Raw genomic sequence first — 20,208 nt, 5'->3', positions numbered from 1 at the left:
AAATAAATTGCCTTTATTTATTTGTTTTTTATAATCATTGGCCTGTTTCCTTGCTTGTCAGTTCCCAGAGCAATAGAACTTGGAATTGTATAATTTGTGGGATGGGGTTTTAGAAATCTTGATAACAGCTACCATTACACACAGTGGCATACCAAGGGAGGGGCGGTGGGGGCGGTCCGCCCCGGGTGCATGCCGCTGGGGAGTGCCATGGCGCACGCCTGTCGGCTCCGAGTTTGCTGCAGCTCCCTCTGCCCCGGAACAGGTTACTTCCTGTTTGGGGGCAGAGGGAGCTGCAGTAAACGAGTGAAGTTAGCAAATTCGGAGCCGACAGGCGTGCGCTGCGGCACCCCCCTCAGTGGCGTGCATCTGGGGGCGGTGTCATTTCGCAGGGGGGGGGCACGCTACACCCGGGGGGGGGGGGGGTGCATCGGTGATCCGCCCCAGGTGTCATCCAGGCTAGGAACGCCACTGATTACACAATTTCCCTCCTCACTCTTACAGTGCATACAAAAAGCATTATACTGTAGCTAGCTCCGCCTACATCATAACTGCTCAGCTACAAAAAGAGCATGTCATCTGAGCAATAGCTACATAAATCTCTCCATTACCAGACACTTTGTAAAATACAAAACCTAAAAAAAAAAAATTCTAACTCAACATGCATGTACCAAATACGTCACAAAACAATAGTACTAATCCTATGATTCAAACAGTAAGAACCTACCACTAGCTTAATAGGCAGCACTACAAATATTTACACTAGGCCTTAAAACATCAATACACCTACTACAGACAAAACAAAATAACTAAGACAGGTACAAATTTCTATAGAGAAACAAACATGCAAAGAGAATACCTCATCTCAGCCACAAGGAAAAAATAGTCAGAGCCTCAAATTTAGAACATGGGATCACAAATTAGAAATAGAAACATGAAAACAAAAATTGAACTGGGGATCCCAAGAAGTCAAACTCAGCATGGGGCAACACTGGAGAAATAAAAACAGAAATGCATTTTCACTTGTACTGAACACAATACAAAGACATTCAGAATGCATATTTCCCCAAAGCTAAGATATTCCAGCTAATAAATTCAAAACAGAACTTTCTCTGAAACTCACCCCAAATCTACCTTCAACGTCTTTCCCTCTAGAAGTTGCTGACAGCAATTTACATGTGCTGCCTTTGGTCAGCCCTGGAGCTTTCTCTCTACCATGCCCCACCCATGCAAAAACAGGAAGTTATGTCAGATGGGGAGGGACATGGCAGAGGGAAGGATCCAGGGCTAGCCACAGGCAGCATGTGTGAACTGCTGCTGCCAACAGCACACTAGAAGAAAAGACACATTTTAAGACAGACCGGAAGGGGGGGGGGGGGGCAGAGAGAGGGGGAAATGCCGGACTGTGTGCAGGGGAAGGAAGGGAAGGGGTTGAAAGGAGAAGATGCCAGACCCAGGGGAGTTGAGGAGAGAGAGATGCTGAACACAAATGGGGAGATAGGCACTGGGCACCCTACTGGTCTGAGTCCTGAGGGGAAGATGCACTAAAACAATCGTTAATGCCCTTCCCTTACCGATTCTTTAGCGAATCGGTAAGCAACGGGAATGCATCAAGGAAAGGGAATGCAAATGAGCTGCTCATTGTAGCTCACTTGCATTCTCTATTCTCTCGGAAGCCAGTTGGCTGGTCGGCCAGTCGAGCATGCGCAGAGCAGCCAAGCGTTATGCCGGCTGCTCTGCACATGCCAAGGACATGCTTTATGGACGTCCTTCACTCAAAAAACAACAACAAAAAAGGACATATTCTCAATGGAGAAGGGTAGTTAGTGGGGTTCCCCAGGGCTCTGTGCTGGGACCGCTGCTTTTTAACATATTTATAAATGACCTAGAGAAGGGAGTAACAACTGAGGTAATTAAATTTGCTGATGACACAAAGTTATTCAAAGTCGTTAAATCGCGGGAGGATTGTGAAAAATTACAAGAGGACCTTACGAGACTGGGAGACTGGGTGTCTAAATGGCAGATGATGTTTAATGTGAGCAAGTGCAAAGTGATGCATGTGGGAAAGAGGAACCCGAATTATAGCTACGTCATGCAAGGTTCCACGTTAGGAGTCACGGACCAAGAAAGGGATCTAGGTGTCGTCGTTGATGATACGTTGAAACCTTCTGTTCAGTGTGCTACAGCAAAATTAAACTCGATGGTGACAAAAAAATGTATCCCAGCCAGGTATTCAAGGCCCAAAAATGGCCTAAAGTGAGCTAATAGGACAAAAGGAATTAAAATGTAATAACCAATAAAAATCCTCTCTAAGGAACTATCGGGTGAATGACAAATACCACAGGGCAGCGTCAATGACAGGACAGAACAAGACAGTACAGACTAACCACAAAAATAGAAAACAGATGTGCTGAGGTGACCGTGATAAAAAACAGGCCCAACTGGCTCCTTGAAAAAGATTAGTCTGAACAAGTATGCATGTGAAGTGAGGTGGCTAAAATGTTTCTAGAAAAGTTCTTGGGGTACCATTTTCTGCACCAGGCTCTGTTAGTGACATCACTCAGTGCATGAAGGTTCACAGTCCTGCTTGTCCTGAGAGAATAAAAAACTTTTTGTGGATGGATGAAGGTAATATTATGTCTCTTACCTGTCCTAAAACTTTTAACTTAATATATTCACCATCTTTCTTTTTCTCTGTTCGGCTACGGAGATTTATTTCCTGTAAGGGAATAAACAAAATATACAAATATATTTAATGACACATTTCACATATTTGCAGTTACTCAGCTCTTTTCTTTTTTGTTATAAGTGAGAGAGGTTTTAGTGTTCAAATTAATTTATGATATACTTTTCTTATGTTTTTATATACCTGACCCACATGAATCAAGAAACAGAACCATCTGCTCTAAGAAGCTATGGCCCTACTGAGCAAGTTTTTTTTTTTTATTACTTCCAATCCAAATCCAAACTCAAGGTGAGTTACATACAAATACAATAGGTACTTCATGCCTGAATGCGCTTACAATCTTAGCATTTCTCCCACAGATATAAAATGGTAGAAAACCCTTACTAATAAAGCCCGAACAGCTATATTTACTAGCCCACACTAATGGCTGCCGTACGCTAATGCCAGCACAGCTCATTCACTTTTTGAATGGGCTGTATCGGCATTCCTGTGCGGCTTAGTAAACAGGGGGGTAAAAATGTTAACATGCACCCTGCATATTATTTATTTATTTAATTATTTTAACACAAATCTCATTTTATTCAATGGGACCTATATACTAACTACATATAAATAATACTAATGCTTAGTAATGCAGCAGCCTACCTTAGTAAATATAGCCTTAACTCTGCACTTGAGGCAATGGAGGATTAAGTGACTTGCCCAAAAAGGTCACAAGGTCCCAATTTTGCAAAACTGACTTGGTGACTTTTTCCTGGAAGCCAGATAAGGTGAAATTTGTTCTTACCTTCTAGTTTCATTTCCTTGAATCCTGCTAGACCAGTCCAGACAAGTAGCAAATGACAGCAGAGAACTGTCTTTCAGAGAAATCACCACCAGTATAAAGATTGATGTGATCCTGGAACTTGCCATATAAACATAGAAAAATGAAGGCAGACATAGACCATATTGACCTATCTAAAAGTCTGCCCATCCATGCCATCTACTATTCCTTTCTCTCCCTTACAGATCCTATATATTTATCCCAAACTTGCTTGAATTCAGATAGCTTTTTCGTTTTCACTGGGAGGCCATTCCATTAATTCACCGCTCTTTCCTTGAAAAGGTATTTTTACAGGTTATCCCTGAGTCTGTCTTCTTTCATCTTCATCCTATTCCCCTTCTCTGGAGCTTCCTTTCAACTGAAAGAGACTTGCCTCCTGTGCATTTATGATAGGTAGGTATTTAAACATCTCTATAACTCCCCTCTCCTGCCTTTCTTCCTAAGTATATATACTGAGATCTTTAAGTCTGCCCCCATAGGCTTTATGACAAGGACCACTGACAGTTTTAGTAGCCACCCTCTGGACTCCATCCTGTTTATATCTTTTTGAAGGTGTGATCTCTAGAATTTTACACAGTACTAAGTACATAAGTCAGGGGCGTAGCCAGACAGCAGATTTTGGGTGGGCCTAGGCAAGAAGTGGGTGGGAACCAAGTGTTCTCCCCTTCCCACCAAAAAGATCTCAGCTGGTGGGAAAGTGCTTCTCTCCACCTTGGCAGTCTGCAGCAGGCATGTGCTGAAAACTGAGCATGCACAGTTGCCAGTTTCATGGAGAGTATCATTTTTGTTACCATCAGGGGGGAACTTCAGCTGGTGGAGCTTGGGATCCCCACCAGCTACCGCTAAACATGTGCTACTGTTGGGTGGGCCTGAGCCCTAAATGGGTGGGCCCTAGCCCACCCAGACCCACCTGTGGCTACGTCACTGATAAGTATTGCCATACTGCAACAGACCGAAGGTCCACCAAACCCAGCATCCTGTTTCCAGTGGCCAATCCAGGTCACAAGTACCTGGCAAGATCCCACAAAAGTACAATACATTTTATGCTGCTTCTCCTACAAATAAGTAGTGGATTTTCCCCAAGTCCATTTTAATAATGGTCCATGGACTTTTCCTTTAGGAAGCCATCCAAACCTTTTTTAAACCCTGCTAAGCTAACTGCCTTTACTACATTCTCTGGCAATGAATTCCAGAGTTTAATTACATGTTGAGAGAAGAAACTTTTTCTCTGATTCATTTTAAATTTACTACTTTGTAGCTTCATTGTGTGCTCCCTAGTCCTAGTATTTTTGGAAAGAGTGTCATGGTTGTCATCATCCGTGCCTTGCTCGTCAGTGACCTGTTCCATCTAGACCCATTAAATTTACCTGAAGTTCTAGTCAGTGACCTGTGCAGTCAATGTAGAGTGGTGGAGGCCAAGCCAGTGATGTCATCAGTGTTGAGCTCTTCTTAAACTGGCCTCTGCGTGAACTCAGGGTTCTGGCAATAATTCCTTATTGAGTTCAGGCCTGCCTGAGGCTCTGCTAGTTCCAACTGTTGTCTCATTGTTAGGCCATGGCCTGAAGTTTTGCTGCAGCTTTCACCTTCTTGCTCTGTTCCAGTATAGCCTGCTTCCAAGCCTTGAAGTCCCGAGAGCCTTTTGTACTCCAGCAGAGATTCCAGTTGTCCGCAGTGAGTCCTTGGTCGCTGGTTGCAGTGAGTAGGCTCTGTGCTGAGTTTTGGATTGTGTGTGCTGGGACGACGTGGAGTGCTGTAGGTACTGGGGCCGTGGCCACGTCTCAAAGTATCTCTGGACGAGGTGGCTGTGCTTGGAGAGCGGAGGTATCCGTGTGGGCTGTTCCTGGTTCCTGTTTGCTGCACTGTGCCTATGTGTGTCCTTTTGCCCTGGGAGTCTTGGCTCGGGCATCACTTGCTTAACCCTTGATTGCCCTGGGAGCATTCGGTTCAGGCGCTTCAGAGATTGTTTTGACCTTTTGCCCTGGGAGCATTGGCTCGGGCATTGCTTGCTTAAACCTTGTTTGCCCTGGGAGCATTCAGCTTAGGCGCCTCAGTATCTGTTGGGTTTTGTGCCATTCTTTGCCTCCAGCGAGCGGAGGGGTCCGCCTGAGTTCCCTACCCACGGTGACAGTCTGCTAGAGACTATTATACTTTATTGTGCTTGACTGCTGTCCTCTCCCGCTTCCGAGAGAACTTGCCATTTGGGGTCCTACGGCATACATAATAGTCCTGACAGAAAGAACATTTATTTGACCACCAGTGGTCTTACTGCTTCCAGCTAAGTGCCCTTTGCTTTCCGATGTCCTGCCAAGGCGAGCCTCTACTTAGCTTCTTGTGTTCTTGTATTCGCTTTTCCAGTTCAGCTAGACTGTTCTCCTATTTGCCATTATTGTATGCTGTATGCTTCACTATGCTTTAGCTAGTGTTAGGATGTGCAGCTAGGCTGCTTATTGTTCTTTCCCCTCTCTTATTTTTCTGAGCCGTCTGTTTGCCTTTCTGTCTTGTGTTCTTTTTGCTGCCAAAAACACTATCTTAGTTCACCTCCACGTGCAATCCAGTCCAGTTCTTTGGAATACTCTTGACTCTGATGGGACTGTCTACCCAGAGGTATCAGAGTGATCCTTACCCAGCCACCTCTGGGTCAAGGGCTCACAAACATCACAAGAGTAAACAAGCGATTCACGTCTACCAGTTCCACTCCACTCATTATTTTATAAACCTGTATCATATCTCCCCTCAGCCGTCTCTTCTCCAAGCTGAAGAGCCCTAGTCTCTTTAGCCTTTCCTCATAGGAAAGTCATCCCATCCCATTTATCATTTTCATTGCCCTTCTCTGTACCTTTTCTAATTCCACTATATCTTTTTTGAGATGCGGTGACCAGAATTGAACACAGTATTTAAGGTGCGGTCTCACCAAGGAGCGATACAAAGGCATTATAACGTCCTCATTTCTGCTTTCCATTCCTAATAATACCTAACATTCTATTTGCTTTCTTAGCCGCTGTCGTCGCACACTGAGCAAAGGGTTTCAACATATTATCAATGATGACACCTAGATCCCTTTCCTGGTCAGTGACTCCTAATGTGGAACCTTACATTATGTAGCTATAATTCAGGTTCCTCTTTCCCACGTGCATCACTTTGCACTTGCTCACATGAGGTCTCACCAGAGACTTAAACAGAGGCATTATCACCTGTTTTCCCTGCTGGCCATTCCTCTCTCTGTGCACCCAAGCATCCTTCTAGCGTTTGCCATTGCCTTTTCCACCTTTTTGGCCTTCTTAAGATCATCACATACGATTGAATAAGCAATGCCATACTAGGACAAACCAAAGCTCCATCAAGCCCAGTATCCCATTTCCAAGACTGGCCAGTTCAGGTCTAAGTACCTGGCAAGATCTTAAAGAGGAAAACAGATTTTATGCTGCTCATCCTAGATATGCATTTTCCCCAAGTCCATCTTAATAATGGCTTATGATTTGATTTCATGCACAACTATACTTCACTTGTAAACTGTACTGCTCCTTCAGGTTTTTGCCACCCACAAGCATAACCCTGCATTTTTTAGCTGCCAAATTCTGGACCTTTCTAAAAGCTTCACTAGGTCCCAGAATTTTAAAAGGTAACTGATGAGGATAATGAATTCAGAGAGGTAAAGGTTAAAAGTGGCTGCATGGTCATGTCCTTTAATAAGTCTGTCCATTGCCTCTGTTGTCACTTTGTCCTCCTTGTCCTATTAACTGATGGAATTCTTTCTTGCTACTTTTTCTAGTTATGTATGTTGTTTTGATTTGCCTACTATTAAAAGCAGTATATTAAGGGGCTCATTTTCAAAGAAACATACAAAGTAAGATAGTAACCTGTGGTATTCTGTTGTCTAAGTGCTTTGAAAACAAGCCCCTATGTATCAATGTAAATGAAAGGAGAATTATTTTAATACTGATCATATTATGCTGTTCCAAGAGTAAAACAAGCTTACCAACAAAACCTATTTCACCCTGCCAAGGGTCAGGTAAAAAGTTTTTTTTACTGCCACCACTGTAGTGGTTCAGCATTAAACAACTACATCCAACAGGTGTTTAAAAAAAAAAATTCAACAAGCGTGGATTTTTATAACAAGAACACATTTTTTAGTGACCCCCTCCCCCGAATCAGTAAAAAAAAACCAACAAAAATTGGGATATTTCTACAATCTATCACACAGGGTAACTGCATAGTACAAAAGTAGTGGAAGGATATAAAATGGTTTCAAACAATAAAAGGCAAAGTGAAGTGCAAAACACACAAACTCCAATCAACTTCACCAAGAAAATCTAATGTTGGGAGAAAAAGCCTCAGATCACCCAGGTAAAAGGTAAAATTAGTTCTTACCTGATAATTTTCTTTCCATTAGTCCTGACAGATCAATCCAGAGACTTGTGGGTTATGTCCCTCAACCAGCAGATGGAGATAGAGAGAACTCCGAGATTTGCTCTATATGGGCATGTGCAGCCAGCTAAACCTCAGTATGACGATACCAAAGCAGTAAGCACAAATCCCATAGGATAACTCACACTCTCCTGCCTCTCCCACCGTCCTCAATCTCCACAGAACGGTAAACTGTGCAACTGCCTTAGCAGCGTTCCATCAATAATCCGCTGAAACTGATGAACTGCTCTGCTGACAGTTATTCTTATCCCTATATTCAACAAAATTCCAACAGACCAAAACAAAAATGCAAACTGAACCGAACCAGACAAACAGCAATCAACAATCTACTATAATAAAACTCACCCTCAACGTTCTGAGGACACTGACGTCAGTGAAGCCAAGCCCTGACTTCCTTCAAAAAGGTTCGAAGGTTCGTGGTGGTGAAGCCACCAATTCACTCCGTGCCCCGTCCTCGAGGGCGGAGCAATGGCAGAACAACGAAGGGATTGGCAGGGAGGCGGGGGGGGAATCGCCCCGGGCCCCGCCCTCACGTCAAACGTCATGACGTTGGGGGCGGAGCAATGGCAGAACAACGAAGGGGTTGGCCAGGGAGGGAGGGGGGTGTTCGCGACGAAAACCTTGCTAGCGCCCGTTTCATTTGCTCTGAAACGGGCCTCTTTTACTAGTGTATATATAAGACACAGGATAAAATATGAGGATAAAGTATCAGGGCGGGCCTCTGGATTGATCTGTTGGGATTAATGGAAAGAAAATGATCAGGTAAGAACTAATTTTACCTTCCATTGCGTCCCACAGATCAATCCAGAGACCTGTGGGATGTACCCAAGCAGTCCTCAAGTAGGGTGGGATCCGTCAGACCCTGAAACCAACACAGATGCCTCAAAAACCGCATCCTGCCAGGCCGACACATCCAAACGGTAATGCTTTGCAAACGTATGCACTGAAGACCAAGTTGCCGCTTTACAGATCTCTTCCAGTGGCACGAGACGACCCTCCGCGAAGGACGTAGCCTGGGCCCTCGTAGAGTGAGCCCTCACATGCATAGGAGGGTTGTTGCCCATACCTACATAAGCTGAAACAATCGCCTCCCGTAACCATCGAGCCACCGTAGCCTTCGAGGCCATGTTTCCTTTCTTACCACCTGCAAAGAGCAAGAACAAGTGGTCCGAACCGCGGAAGGGGTTCGTGACCTGCAAATATCGCGCCAGCACACGCCTCACATCCAAACATCGAAGATCCCGGAAATTGTCCGGGTAATCTGCCTCCCGAAATGCTGGCAACATCACAAACTGATTCAGATGAAAACGGGACACCACCTTGGGCAGAAAAGACGGCACTGTCCTGACACATACCCCCGCCTCAGTGAAGTGGAGAAAAGGATCCCTACAGGACAAGGCTTGAAGCTCCGACACCCGCCTTGCCGAAACCATGGTCACTAGAAACACCGCCTTCAAAGTCAGATCTTTCAAGGATGCTTTGGCTAGAGGCTCAAACGGAGGCCATTGCATCGCAGGCAGTACCAGATTAAGATTCCACTCTGGTAAAATAGGATCCCACGGAGGGTGAATGTGGCTAACGCCCCAAAGAAAATGTACCACATATGGATGCGACGCTAAAGAGTGACAGTGCAAATGTCCCCTAAAACACGCCAAGGCTGCGACTTGCACTTTCAAGGAGCTCAACAAGAGAGCCTTATCCAGCCCGCTCTGCAAGAAAGCTAGAATGGAATGAACCGAAGCCGCTTCTGCCACAATCCCTGCAGAATCACACCATGAGACAAAGGTGCGCCAGACCTGCGCATAAGCCAATTACGTAGAGCGCTTCCGGGCTTGCAGCAACGTACTTATGACCTGCTCAGAGTAGCTCTTCCGTCTAAGGCGCGCCCTCTCAAGAGCTATGCCGTAAGCCCAAAGCGAGCAGGGTTCTCCATGAAGACCGGACCATGGCACAGAAGATCGGGACGAACCACCAGTTGTAATGGTTCGTCAACCATCAGACGGACAAGATCCGTGTACCAGGGCCGCCTGGGCCAATCCGGAGCCACCAGAATCACAGGTCCCGAATGTCGAGCAATGCGCCTGAGTACCCAGCCTATCATGGGTCACGGCGGAAACACATACAGCAGCACTTCTGGCCAGGGCTGAATGAGCGCGTCTATGCCCTCGGCCCCGTACTCTCTGCCCCTGCTGAAGAAGTGAGTGGCTTTGGCATTGGAGTATCGGGCCATCAGATCGAACGCTGGAACTCCCCAGCACTCCATAATCTGGCAGAACGCTTGCGGGGAAAGCTCCCACTCCCCTGAATCCAGTTGATTCCGGCTGACGAAGTCCGCTTAATGTGCGCCGCCGATAGGAACAGATGATGCTCTGCCCAAACGCATAGAAGCGTGGCTTCCTTGGCGAGCGGAGCACTCTTGGTACCCCTGCCTGTTGATGTAGGCCACTACTGTCACGTTGTCCGACAGGACTCTGACCGCCTGCCTCTGCAGAAATGGTTGAAACTCCTAAACAGCCAGACGAATCACTCGTAACTCCAAAAGATTGATTGGACACGCTGTCTCTGCCTTCGACCAGATCCCATGGGCCGTTCTGCTGAGACAATGCGCCCCCCCAGCCCGATAACCTGGCATCCATGGTCACCACCACCTAATCCAGAGCCGCGAGGGCATTCCCTTCTGAAGGTTCTGCGCTACCATCCACCATCGCATGGCAAACCGCGCATGTGGTGTCCAAGCAATCCGAATCGCAAAATCCTCGGACAGGGGTGACCATCGACTGAGAAGCGACCACTGCAGAGGGCGCATGTGCCCCCTGGCCCACGGTACTATGTCTAAGGTTGCTGCCATGGAACCCAGTACCTGAGCATAGTTCCAAGCCTTGGGCGCCGATTCCCGCAACAGGGAAGACAGCTGTTTCTGGAGGTAAAGCCTGTGGGACTCCGGCAGGAAAACCCTGCCCAACCGAGTATCAAACCGAACCCCTAGATACTCCAGGGACTGGGAGGGCGTGAGGTGACACTTCTGCGTGTTGACCACCCATCCCAGGGAACCCAGTAGCTGAAGCTCCTTGGACGTGGCCTGGACACTTTCCTCGTGAGAGGGCACCCGGATGAGCCAATTGTCTAGATACGGATGCACCTGAATTCCTTGAGCCTGCAAGTAGGCGGCGACGACCACCATAACATTGGAAAAGGTACGAGGAGCCGTTGCCAATCCGAAGGGCATAGCCTGAAACTGGAAATGATGTCCCAACACCGCAAAGCGGAGAAAACGTTGATGCGGCGGCCAAATGGGAATATGCAGCTGTGCCTCCTTGAGGTCGAGGGCGGTTAGAAACTCCCACAGCTGCACTGCCGCCATCACCGAGCGTAAGGTCTCCATTCGAAAATGACAGACCTTCAGTGCCTTGTTCACCGCCTTGAGATCGAGGACCGGGTGGAACGTGCCGCCCTTCTTGGGCATTACGAAATAAATCGAGTAGCGACCCTGGCCCCGCTCGGCTAAAGAAACTGGACGCACCTCATCGAGTCGTAACAGCTCTGCCAGCGTCTCTCTGACTGCCACACGCTTGGCTACAGCCTTGCATGGAGATTCCAAGAAAAATTCTGGCAAGGGATGGGCGAACTCGAGCTTGTAATCGCCCCGAACAATTTCCAGTACCCATTCGTCTGAAGTTACCCTGGCCCACTCTTCCCAAAAGAGGGATAGGCACCCCCCAATGGGAGGAAGAAGATGGGCCAGGGCCCCATCTTGCTGACCTCGCGGTCCAGAGGCCGCGGTCTCCCCGAAAGGACTGCTGCTGCTGGAAGCGAGGCCTCTGGAAAGAACCAGAACGCCCAGGTCTATACCTCTTAGCCTCACAAAAACGGGGGCGCACCGAGTGAAAACTCGCCTTCTTATCCTCTGGCAGCCGCTGACCCTTAGAGTCTCCGAGCTCCCTCACAATAGCTGCGAGTTCCTCTCCAACGAGGAGCTTCCCTCTAAAAGGCAGTCAAGCTAAACGAGACTTAGCTGCGACATCCGCCACCCAATGCCTCAACCAGACCCAGCGGCGGGCAGTAACAGCCAAGGACATCTTCTTGGCCGACACCCGCAGTACATCATACAACAAATCCGCCAGGTACGCCAGCCCTGACTCCAAGGCCGGCAGAAAGTCAATTAGTTCCTCTGCCGAAGACGCCTTTTGAACCCAAGAAAGGCAAGCCCTTGCGGCGTAGGATCCACACACGGAGGTCTGAAGAGACAAAGATGCCACCTCAAACACCGACTTGAGCGAGGATTTTAGTTTACTGTCCTGAGGGTCCCTAAGGGCAGTACCACCCTCTACAGGTAACGTGGTCTTTTTCGTGACCGTTGTAATCAAGGAATCCACCGCTGGCATCTTAAAGGAGGTCACATCCTCCAGGCGCAATGGTTAAAGCCTCAGCATTGCCCGCGCCACCATAAGACCTGGAGAATCCCACTGCGCTGCAATCAGCACCTTCATCGCCTCATGGACGTGAAAGGCTCTAGACGGACCCTTGGTCCCTGTCATAATGGAGGGGGGCGGCGGTCGCTGCAGGCACTGAGTCTAGCAAAAAAATATTTAACACTTACAGATCCTGAACAATCAACGACAGGAGTTCATCCTGACAGAACAGATGCACCACCGTGGGGTCATCACCTTCCCCCAATGGCAATTCCCCCTCCTCCAGGTCCTCCGATAGAGCTCGCAGGGATTCTCCTGATTCATGACCCTCCTCAGTGTCAGAAGGTCCCGAAAAATCCTCCCCCGCGCCCACAGCGTCCAGGTGCAGTCTCTTTGTGAGACTAGAGGAATTCACCTGCAGGGGACCCTGACTCCAAGGCTGCATGTCAACCACAGCGAGCCCCCCCCCCCCGAGCTCTGCCTCATCTGAAAAGCCCTGTGCATTAACAGCTCGAACTCCGGGGAAAAAGGAAGGGCTGCACCCTCCACCCCGGAGGAAGACAGACCAGGCAATACAGCCCCCATCATACCTGACTGCGGGATGCCCATTCCGCCGTCCGAATCTGCTGGCCCCACGTGGGGCGAAGAAAAAATGGTGCTGGCGGGAGTGCATGCTGCGCACTGAACTGGCATTCGCACCAAAACTGCGTCAGCCTGCATACCGCCAACTCTTGCTGCATCTCGGGCCGAGTGATCCCCAACCTGCCCGCCCCGCGAGCCGGGAACTCCCTCCTTGACTGCCTGCTCTTTCAGGCAGGTTTCACAGGCTCCCGACGCTGCTCTGTGGCTCTCACACCACGAACAGCGTTTAGCAGACTCAGACGGAGATGACATCCCTGCAGCTCCTTCTAACACTGCCTTCCCCTGCGCTGCTGACTGTCCTTGGCTCGGCTTAACCCTAGCCCAGCCTTGGTCTGAGGGAAGTCTCCCTACACGGCCCCACCGTTCTTTATTTTTTTTTACAGTACCTTACGTAGAGGCAGGAGAGAACAGAGCCGAACCTTTTCTACCTGAGCCAGCAAAGAATTGGAAGGACTGGTAGGGGAGGCGGGGAGGGAACTGGCACCACCAGGTATACCCAAGCTGTACCACAGCTCCTCAACCACCTATAGACTCAACAATACCCGAGGGAACGGGAAAGGAGCCAGATCACTCCAGAGCTGCACTGTTATGCCCTCCATCTGCTAGACAGAGAGAATACTGAGGTTTAGCTGGCTGCACATGCCCATATACAGCAAACCTCGGAGTTCTCTCTATCTCCATCTGCTGGTTGAGGGACATAACCCACAAGTCTCTGGATTGATCTGTGGGACGCAATGGAAACCTGTATTGGTGCTGAATAGGTGGCATCCAAATTTTATTAATATGACTCATATCCACTTATCTTTAATTGTTTGTCATTTGATGTCATGGTTTATATGCCGATGATTGTTCAGCACCAATACAAGTTTTTACCTGGGTGTTCTGAGGCTTTTCCTCCTAATATTAGGTTTTCTCGGTGAAGTTGATTGCAGTTTGAAGATGTAAAATAGCTCATGCAAAGACAACATAAAATGCAAAAATATTAAAACGCTCACCCCTTTTAAGTGAGCACATGCCACAAAACAAACAAAAACTGCCTTTAGAAAAGTCAGGAGTCCTATTATTGCTCAAGTAAAAATAAGTTATCTTTTACCAGCAAAACCACCTTTATCATTTTGATATTCAGTTCAAAAGCAGGTCTATCTTTAGACAGATTTAAAACTGTGGTAAAAACTATGGCCCAGATGCACTAACTACACGCTAAACGTGCTGTAATTGGCTGAGACCAGCTGGAACGGCTGTATCAGGGAGCTCCGGGAGTGACTGGTTGTTCTGAGCTGCACTGCTGTAGTCATTTTGTTCATATCTCTAGCTCACTTTGGCTTGCTGCCTCCTGGAGAAGTAGTTCTCCTTAAATCAACCACTGGCAGTAGCGCTGCAACCATTTAAATAGACTACATTTCCCATATGTATTCTCTGCACGGTTCTGCAACCCACCACATCCAGCTTTTGGGAGATCTCAGAAACACCAGAAATGAGACGGAGGAGGGTCATGGTGGATGCCGGTTTCTGATTCTCGTTCTTCATGGGAACTTTGCTGAATTTATTATTCATTCCATGGTTTGATCACCACCAGCAGCGAGGGCAGCAGCAAAATGGGGTCAGTCCTTGATGGATCCCTCTGTACTTGAAAGAGGAGATGCTTGGCAATTCCGGCAGCTTCAGGAGAGGTATAAAGAGGTGATCCACTACAGACAGCATCAAGCAAGCTGCAAAGAGACATTAACGAAAGCTGCAGCCCTCCCGTTAGATTTTCCACAATAAAGGTAGAGACTGCTTTTGTGCATGGGGTCGGAAAACGGCTGTGCATTGCCTTACAGGCACATTATAATAGTAATTAGCTCATTATAATAGCTTTGCTTTCCGTTTTCGTTATCTGCTACCGTGACAGGAAAATGGCTCGGAGAACCCTTTTGTGCATGTCTCGTTTTACTACTTGCTCACTAAACTGGTTAGAACTAGTTTAAAAATCACTTTGCTGGCTCATTAGGTTTAGTGCACCTGGGCCTATTTGTCCACAAAAAATAGTGTTGAAAATTTTCCAGAATTAACTGAAAAAAGTAGAATGGTAACACTATTTGTCCACTCCAGAGCTGACAGGTTACCCAGGTCCAGGATGCAGATTTTGGTCAATTCTGTCTTTTGAATTTACATCCAATTCACTGTGTGAAAAATCAGTGTTGCATTAAGGCACCGGTTCAGGGTTGTCTGAAACCCAGAAATGAATAATTTGGCAATTATGCACACGGGATACAAACAAATAAAAAGGTAAAATAAGCTATAGTTGGCTCAGTCTAATCTCATTGGTAGATGGTATTCCAAACAGCTTGAGTGACAACAACATATTGGATATTACTGCTCTATCTATATGATATCCAAAAGCATGGGAGGAAGTGTCTTGCCTAAGACCAAGGAGGCTGGTTAAAGCAGGAATTGAAATGAACCTATGCAGTCCATTGTATGCGTTGAAGCCAGTAGGCGGAGCTTGCCACGGTTTTAGTACACCCAAAACAATAGCAAACGCTATTGAAAACAATAGCAACAGATTATTAGAAAAAAGGGACTGCCTATGCCTTGTCCATCTGTAACAAGTCTAAAGCTGTTTCAATTCGATAGGCAGTGCCTTAAAAGGTGGATGAGAAAAGATTTGTTTTCTTATTGGACAGCATTTTAATTTATTTTGAAAACTTCCCATATCTAGATATAAATATCATGAAATAACAATTGACTATCACTAAAACAGTTTAAAAAATTATTGTAGCTGGTAGAAACAGCAATTATAAACTCTGTATTTTGTGCTCATTTTTCTACACTGTTCTATACAATACAGATGGCCAAATTTCAGTGAGGACATTCTGTTTCTTGATGGGTTAATCTTAACTGTTGTCGCAATCTGCCTTGGGAAGCCTGGTGTTATAAAGATCATGGAATACATTGAAATTAAATGGAAGCAGAATTAAACTCTCCTTTCATGGAATCACATCTTCATCTGTTTTGTAGAAGTTTACCTTTTAGACACACAAATGGATTATTCTGTTTTCACCATGTTTCAGGTGCAAGTGGTTTTATAAATCAAAATAAATATTTTGTTTCACTGCAGATCTCTTTTGTTTAAACATAACTAAATAGGCTATAAGCCCCTAATACAGTTCATTAGTTTTCTTATATTTCGTTCTTCTGATGACTTATACTGTGCCAAAACTGAAAACTCTTATCTCTAGCTAGTCAATAATAAAAAGAGCTCATTCTGAACACTATCCACCCTAAAAGGTTGTTTTGTGGCTGTACATGAGGAATTGTGATACTGAATAAATAAGTGTATGTTTGTGTCCCTAGCCATGCATCTAATCTAAAGTTTATATAATTCTTTAAAGAAATGCAGTTGTTTATTAGTGGAACATAACCACAGAGGCATAGTATGGTCGCATTTTCAATATGGTAATACTGTGGAACATGTTATTTTGAGTCTTCACTGGACACACTTGTTTTCCTTGTGCCATCATCATCCAGCTGGATAGGTAGTGTCTTAGCAGGTGGAGGATAAAGAATTTTTTAATAAACATTTATATCCCAAATTATCCCAGGCAAACTCGGGTTCAATGTGGCTTACATTTGAAAATACAGTGAGACAAAATAATAGAATTCAGTTATTCATGGGAGCAATTAGATGGATATGTCTGAAACATTTAACAAAGTTGAGTTTTGCATATATACCCAACAGAACATTTAAAAGTCTATCCTTTAATGATGCCATAAGTACAGGCAGTTATTCAAAGATTATCACATGAACACACTAGAACAGGCATCCATCACATTGCAAAAGTAAACAACAACTTCAACAGAGTACATCCAAAATTTAATTTTTATTTTCTCATTTTCATCTTCCAAAATTCCAGACTGCACAGACACAGATCAGCAGGACCCAAAGCACTCCAGAACAAGTCAAGTCAGAAACAACACAGTATACACTTAATTGTTCAACCACCCTTAGGATTCACCTTTGAGTTTAAAAAGCAAAACCATGTCCATGTAAGGTCTGGATAAACAAATCAAAACAATCAAAGTTTAAAGCAAATGCCTATAATATGTAATATGTGGTACCAATAATGAAATAATGATGAAATATTCGCATAGCAGGCAACCCGAGCCAACAGATTTATTTTCCACTGAACATAATGAATTTGGCGGCTAACAGTGTGCTGAACTGGGCAATTCGGGCACATTTTGACTGACGCTGGACAGAACGTCTACATGAAGGAAGTCCTTCCCTCATTATTCAATATCTGTGAAATAGTAGTAATTTAAAAAAGGCAAGTGCATTTTTATAATATACTACTGCAGTCCACAAAACAAAAGATGCAAGTTACCACATTCCATCTTTTTCTTTTGATGTTGGCACAGGAAAACAAATTTAAATGCTCCCAGGTTTCAACCTAGTTCATGTTTAATGTGGGATGTAAATAGAAATGCATATGTTGAACATCTGATTCACTTAACATGATGTCTGTTTCTGTGGCCCTTAACCAGGAGAAAAAAATTTCTGCACGAATGCCCCTATAACCAGCCCCTCCAAATGACATGCTGATTACGATTTATAACAAATTACTACTCTACCCATGAAAAGTTATTCCGTTATTATACTTCCTCTGTGTACATCGGTATACTGCACAAGCTGGCATGTTTGAAAATATAAGTGAGATTAAATAAAAAGTGGATACACTAGCTCATAAAAGTTTGCTTGCTTTGAGTGTACATAGAACGACGGCTGCCCGGTGAAGGGGAAACACAGACCAAGTGACTTCAACCTTTTGACGTCACTTTGTTTCCGGTTTTATCTACACTCTTTGCCTAAGACTTGTATAGGCACGCACTTGCGTGTATAACGTCCGAAAATGAACATGGGAGCCTAGCTATACCAGGTCAAGGGAATTCCCACAGAAGGTTATACCTGATCTGTCATTATACCGGTCTCCCAGCACAGCAGCTTCCGGTGCCTTTGCTGCCTACAATCAAAACACCACCAACTTTGCAGTTCAGTTACGTCCCATAAGCAAATAAACCTACCACTCATGTCACGTAAGCGTCAACTAAGAAATGTGCGACGTCAGTTGTTTTGATTAGTAGACCTGACGGGAGTTGTAGTTATATTAATATTGATACATATCCCGTAGATCTTTTTTTAAACCCATTCATAAACTAGTGTATTCTTAATTATGTTGTTCAAATGGTTACTAAGAGTTCCTTTTTGATGGAACCTAACCTACTATATATCTTCTAGCTAGCAAACATCAACCAAGAAAGCTGAGAGCATTGCTGTTACAGAAAGTTGTCATTTTTCTAATAACACCTACAAACAGATGCCTCACGAACTCATGTTCCCCGCTTTAAGTCTCGGAATACGGAGTATAATTTAAGAAATAAATATTATGTTCACTTGCAGCAATCAAATACAATTTTAAAGTAATTTTTGTTCCGAGATTCCTCTTTGTTCTGATTTTTAGCACATCAGTTTAATATTCCTTCCGTTCCCTCGCTAGATAAACTTTTGCCGGTTTATCAGTGTATGAAAGATAATTATTGTGTATTATTTTATGCTTACTACATTATAAAAACTATCATCCCAGGTCACTGCAGGGTAATATATCTGTAAGGACAATTTTATTGGTACACAAAAATGCAGTCTTAAAAATAAATTTTTATATGTAAACAACAGTCCCAGAGAACAGGTTCCACTATCAACAATATCTAAGGGCCCGTTTACTAAGGTGCACTAGTGTTTTTAGCACGTGCTAAAAATTAGCACACGCTGTAGACAACCATATGGGCATCTACATGCTTAGCGTGCACTAAAAACGCTGTGCTCCTAGGACCCCAAGTAAGATAATTCCACAACCAGACACACAAAGGGGCTCATTATTAAAGCACTTAACTTACAAAGTTCAATAGGTTACTATGGGGCTTATTTTCAAAAGAGAAAAATGTCTAAAAGTTGCATAAAGCAGCATTTGGATGTTTTTCTCACAAAAACATCCAAATCAGAATTTTCAAAATCTGTTTTTCAGATGTTTTTCTATGGTGCTCAGCTGCAGTGCATCCAAATCTCAAGGGTGTGTGTTAAGGGCGGGATTTGGGCGTTCCTAAGATTTGCATGTTTTTCAGCCATAATGGAACAAAACAAAACCTTCCAGGACTAAAACAAGGAAAAATTAGTTATTACCTGATCATTTTCTTTCCATTAGTCCCGGCAGATCAATCCAGAGACTGGTAGTCATAACTCTGCAGCTCTGAATTGAAACTCCTCGCCCGTTCCCTCGGGATGAGTTGAATTTTCCATGGGGTCGAGGGCTCGCTTCTGCTGAGCAGGGATACCTGGTGGTGCCAGGTCCCTCCCTTTCTCCCCTCCCCATCCCAACGGTTCCTGGTCCTGGGGGCACGTGAGTCTTATTCTCCTGACAAAGAAAAAAAAAAGAGAGGAGAAACAGCGAATTTATTTTACAGGGCTGGAGCACTCACAGTAAGCAGGGATCTGCTTGGGTAGCCTGGGAGAGCTGTGGTTCAGCGGGTTGGGGGGGTGTCCTGGCCCACGGGACCACCTCCAAGGTGGCTGCCATGGATCCCAACACCTGAACATAGTCCCAGGCTTTGGGTGCTGAATTGTTGAGAAGACTCTGCACTTGTGCCTGCAACTTCAATTTGAGTCGTTGGTCTCTGGTGTCGGAGGATTACTCGGTCCAATTAACATGGGAATCTATGGTCAGACTGGAAATGCGTTGGTGGCTTCAAGCCGACAAGTTGAGTCTGGGGATGCCCCCTGGCGGTGCCGGATTGGGTAGTGGTGACTACAGATGCCAGACTTTCAGGATGGGGAGCCCATTGTCGGGGCTCCACAACACAGGGGACTTGGTCTCGGACGGAGGCTGCTTGGTCCATCAATCGGTTGGAACTGAGAGCAGTGTGGCTCGCGTTGCTAGCCTTTTACAAGGAACTAGCAAGAAAACTGCCCACTCTGGTGTCGAATAGCACTCCAAGGTATTCCAAGGATTGAGACGGCACCAACCGACTCTTCCAAATTGACAATCCATCCCAACGACCGCAGCAGTGAGACAACCTTGTCCGTCGCCTGAACACCATCCACAAAGGACGGAGCCTTTATCAACCAGTCGTCGAGATAAGGATGCACCTGCATCCCTTCCTGTCGCAGAAACGCCGCAACCACTACTATCACC

General features: G+C 45.5%; 1 protein-coding gene across 1 annotated transcript in view; it reads right to left on the bottom strand.

The window, feature by feature from the left end:
- Positions 1-18,017, bottom strand: part of LOC115481713 (small ubiquitin-related modifier 1-like) — a 60,604-nt gene extending 42,587 nt beyond the window's left edge. Inside the window, exons 1-2 of the mRNA XM_030221052.1 lie at positions 17,931-18,017; positions 2,645-2,716 (exon numbers count right to left, since the gene is read on the bottom strand). Of these exons, the coding sequence (XP_030076912.1) occupies positions 2,645-2,716; positions 17,931-17,942 (84 nt within the window). The 5' untranslated portion in view covers positions 17,943-18,017. The remainder of the gene's footprint in view (positions 1-2,644; positions 2,717-17,930) is intronic.
- Between the last annotated feature and the right edge of the window lie 2,191 nt (positions 18,018-20,208).

This window comes from Microcaecilia unicolor, chromosome 12, assembly GCF_901765095.1.
Source record: "Microcaecilia unicolor chromosome 12, aMicUni1.1, whole genome shotgun sequence".
Classification (NCBI taxonomy): Eukaryota; Metazoa; Chordata; class Amphibia; order Gymnophiona; family Siphonopidae; genus Microcaecilia; species Microcaecilia unicolor.
The sequence above is the reverse complement of the archived record's forward strand: the minus strand, read 5'-3'. Positions and strand labels throughout refer to the sequence as shown.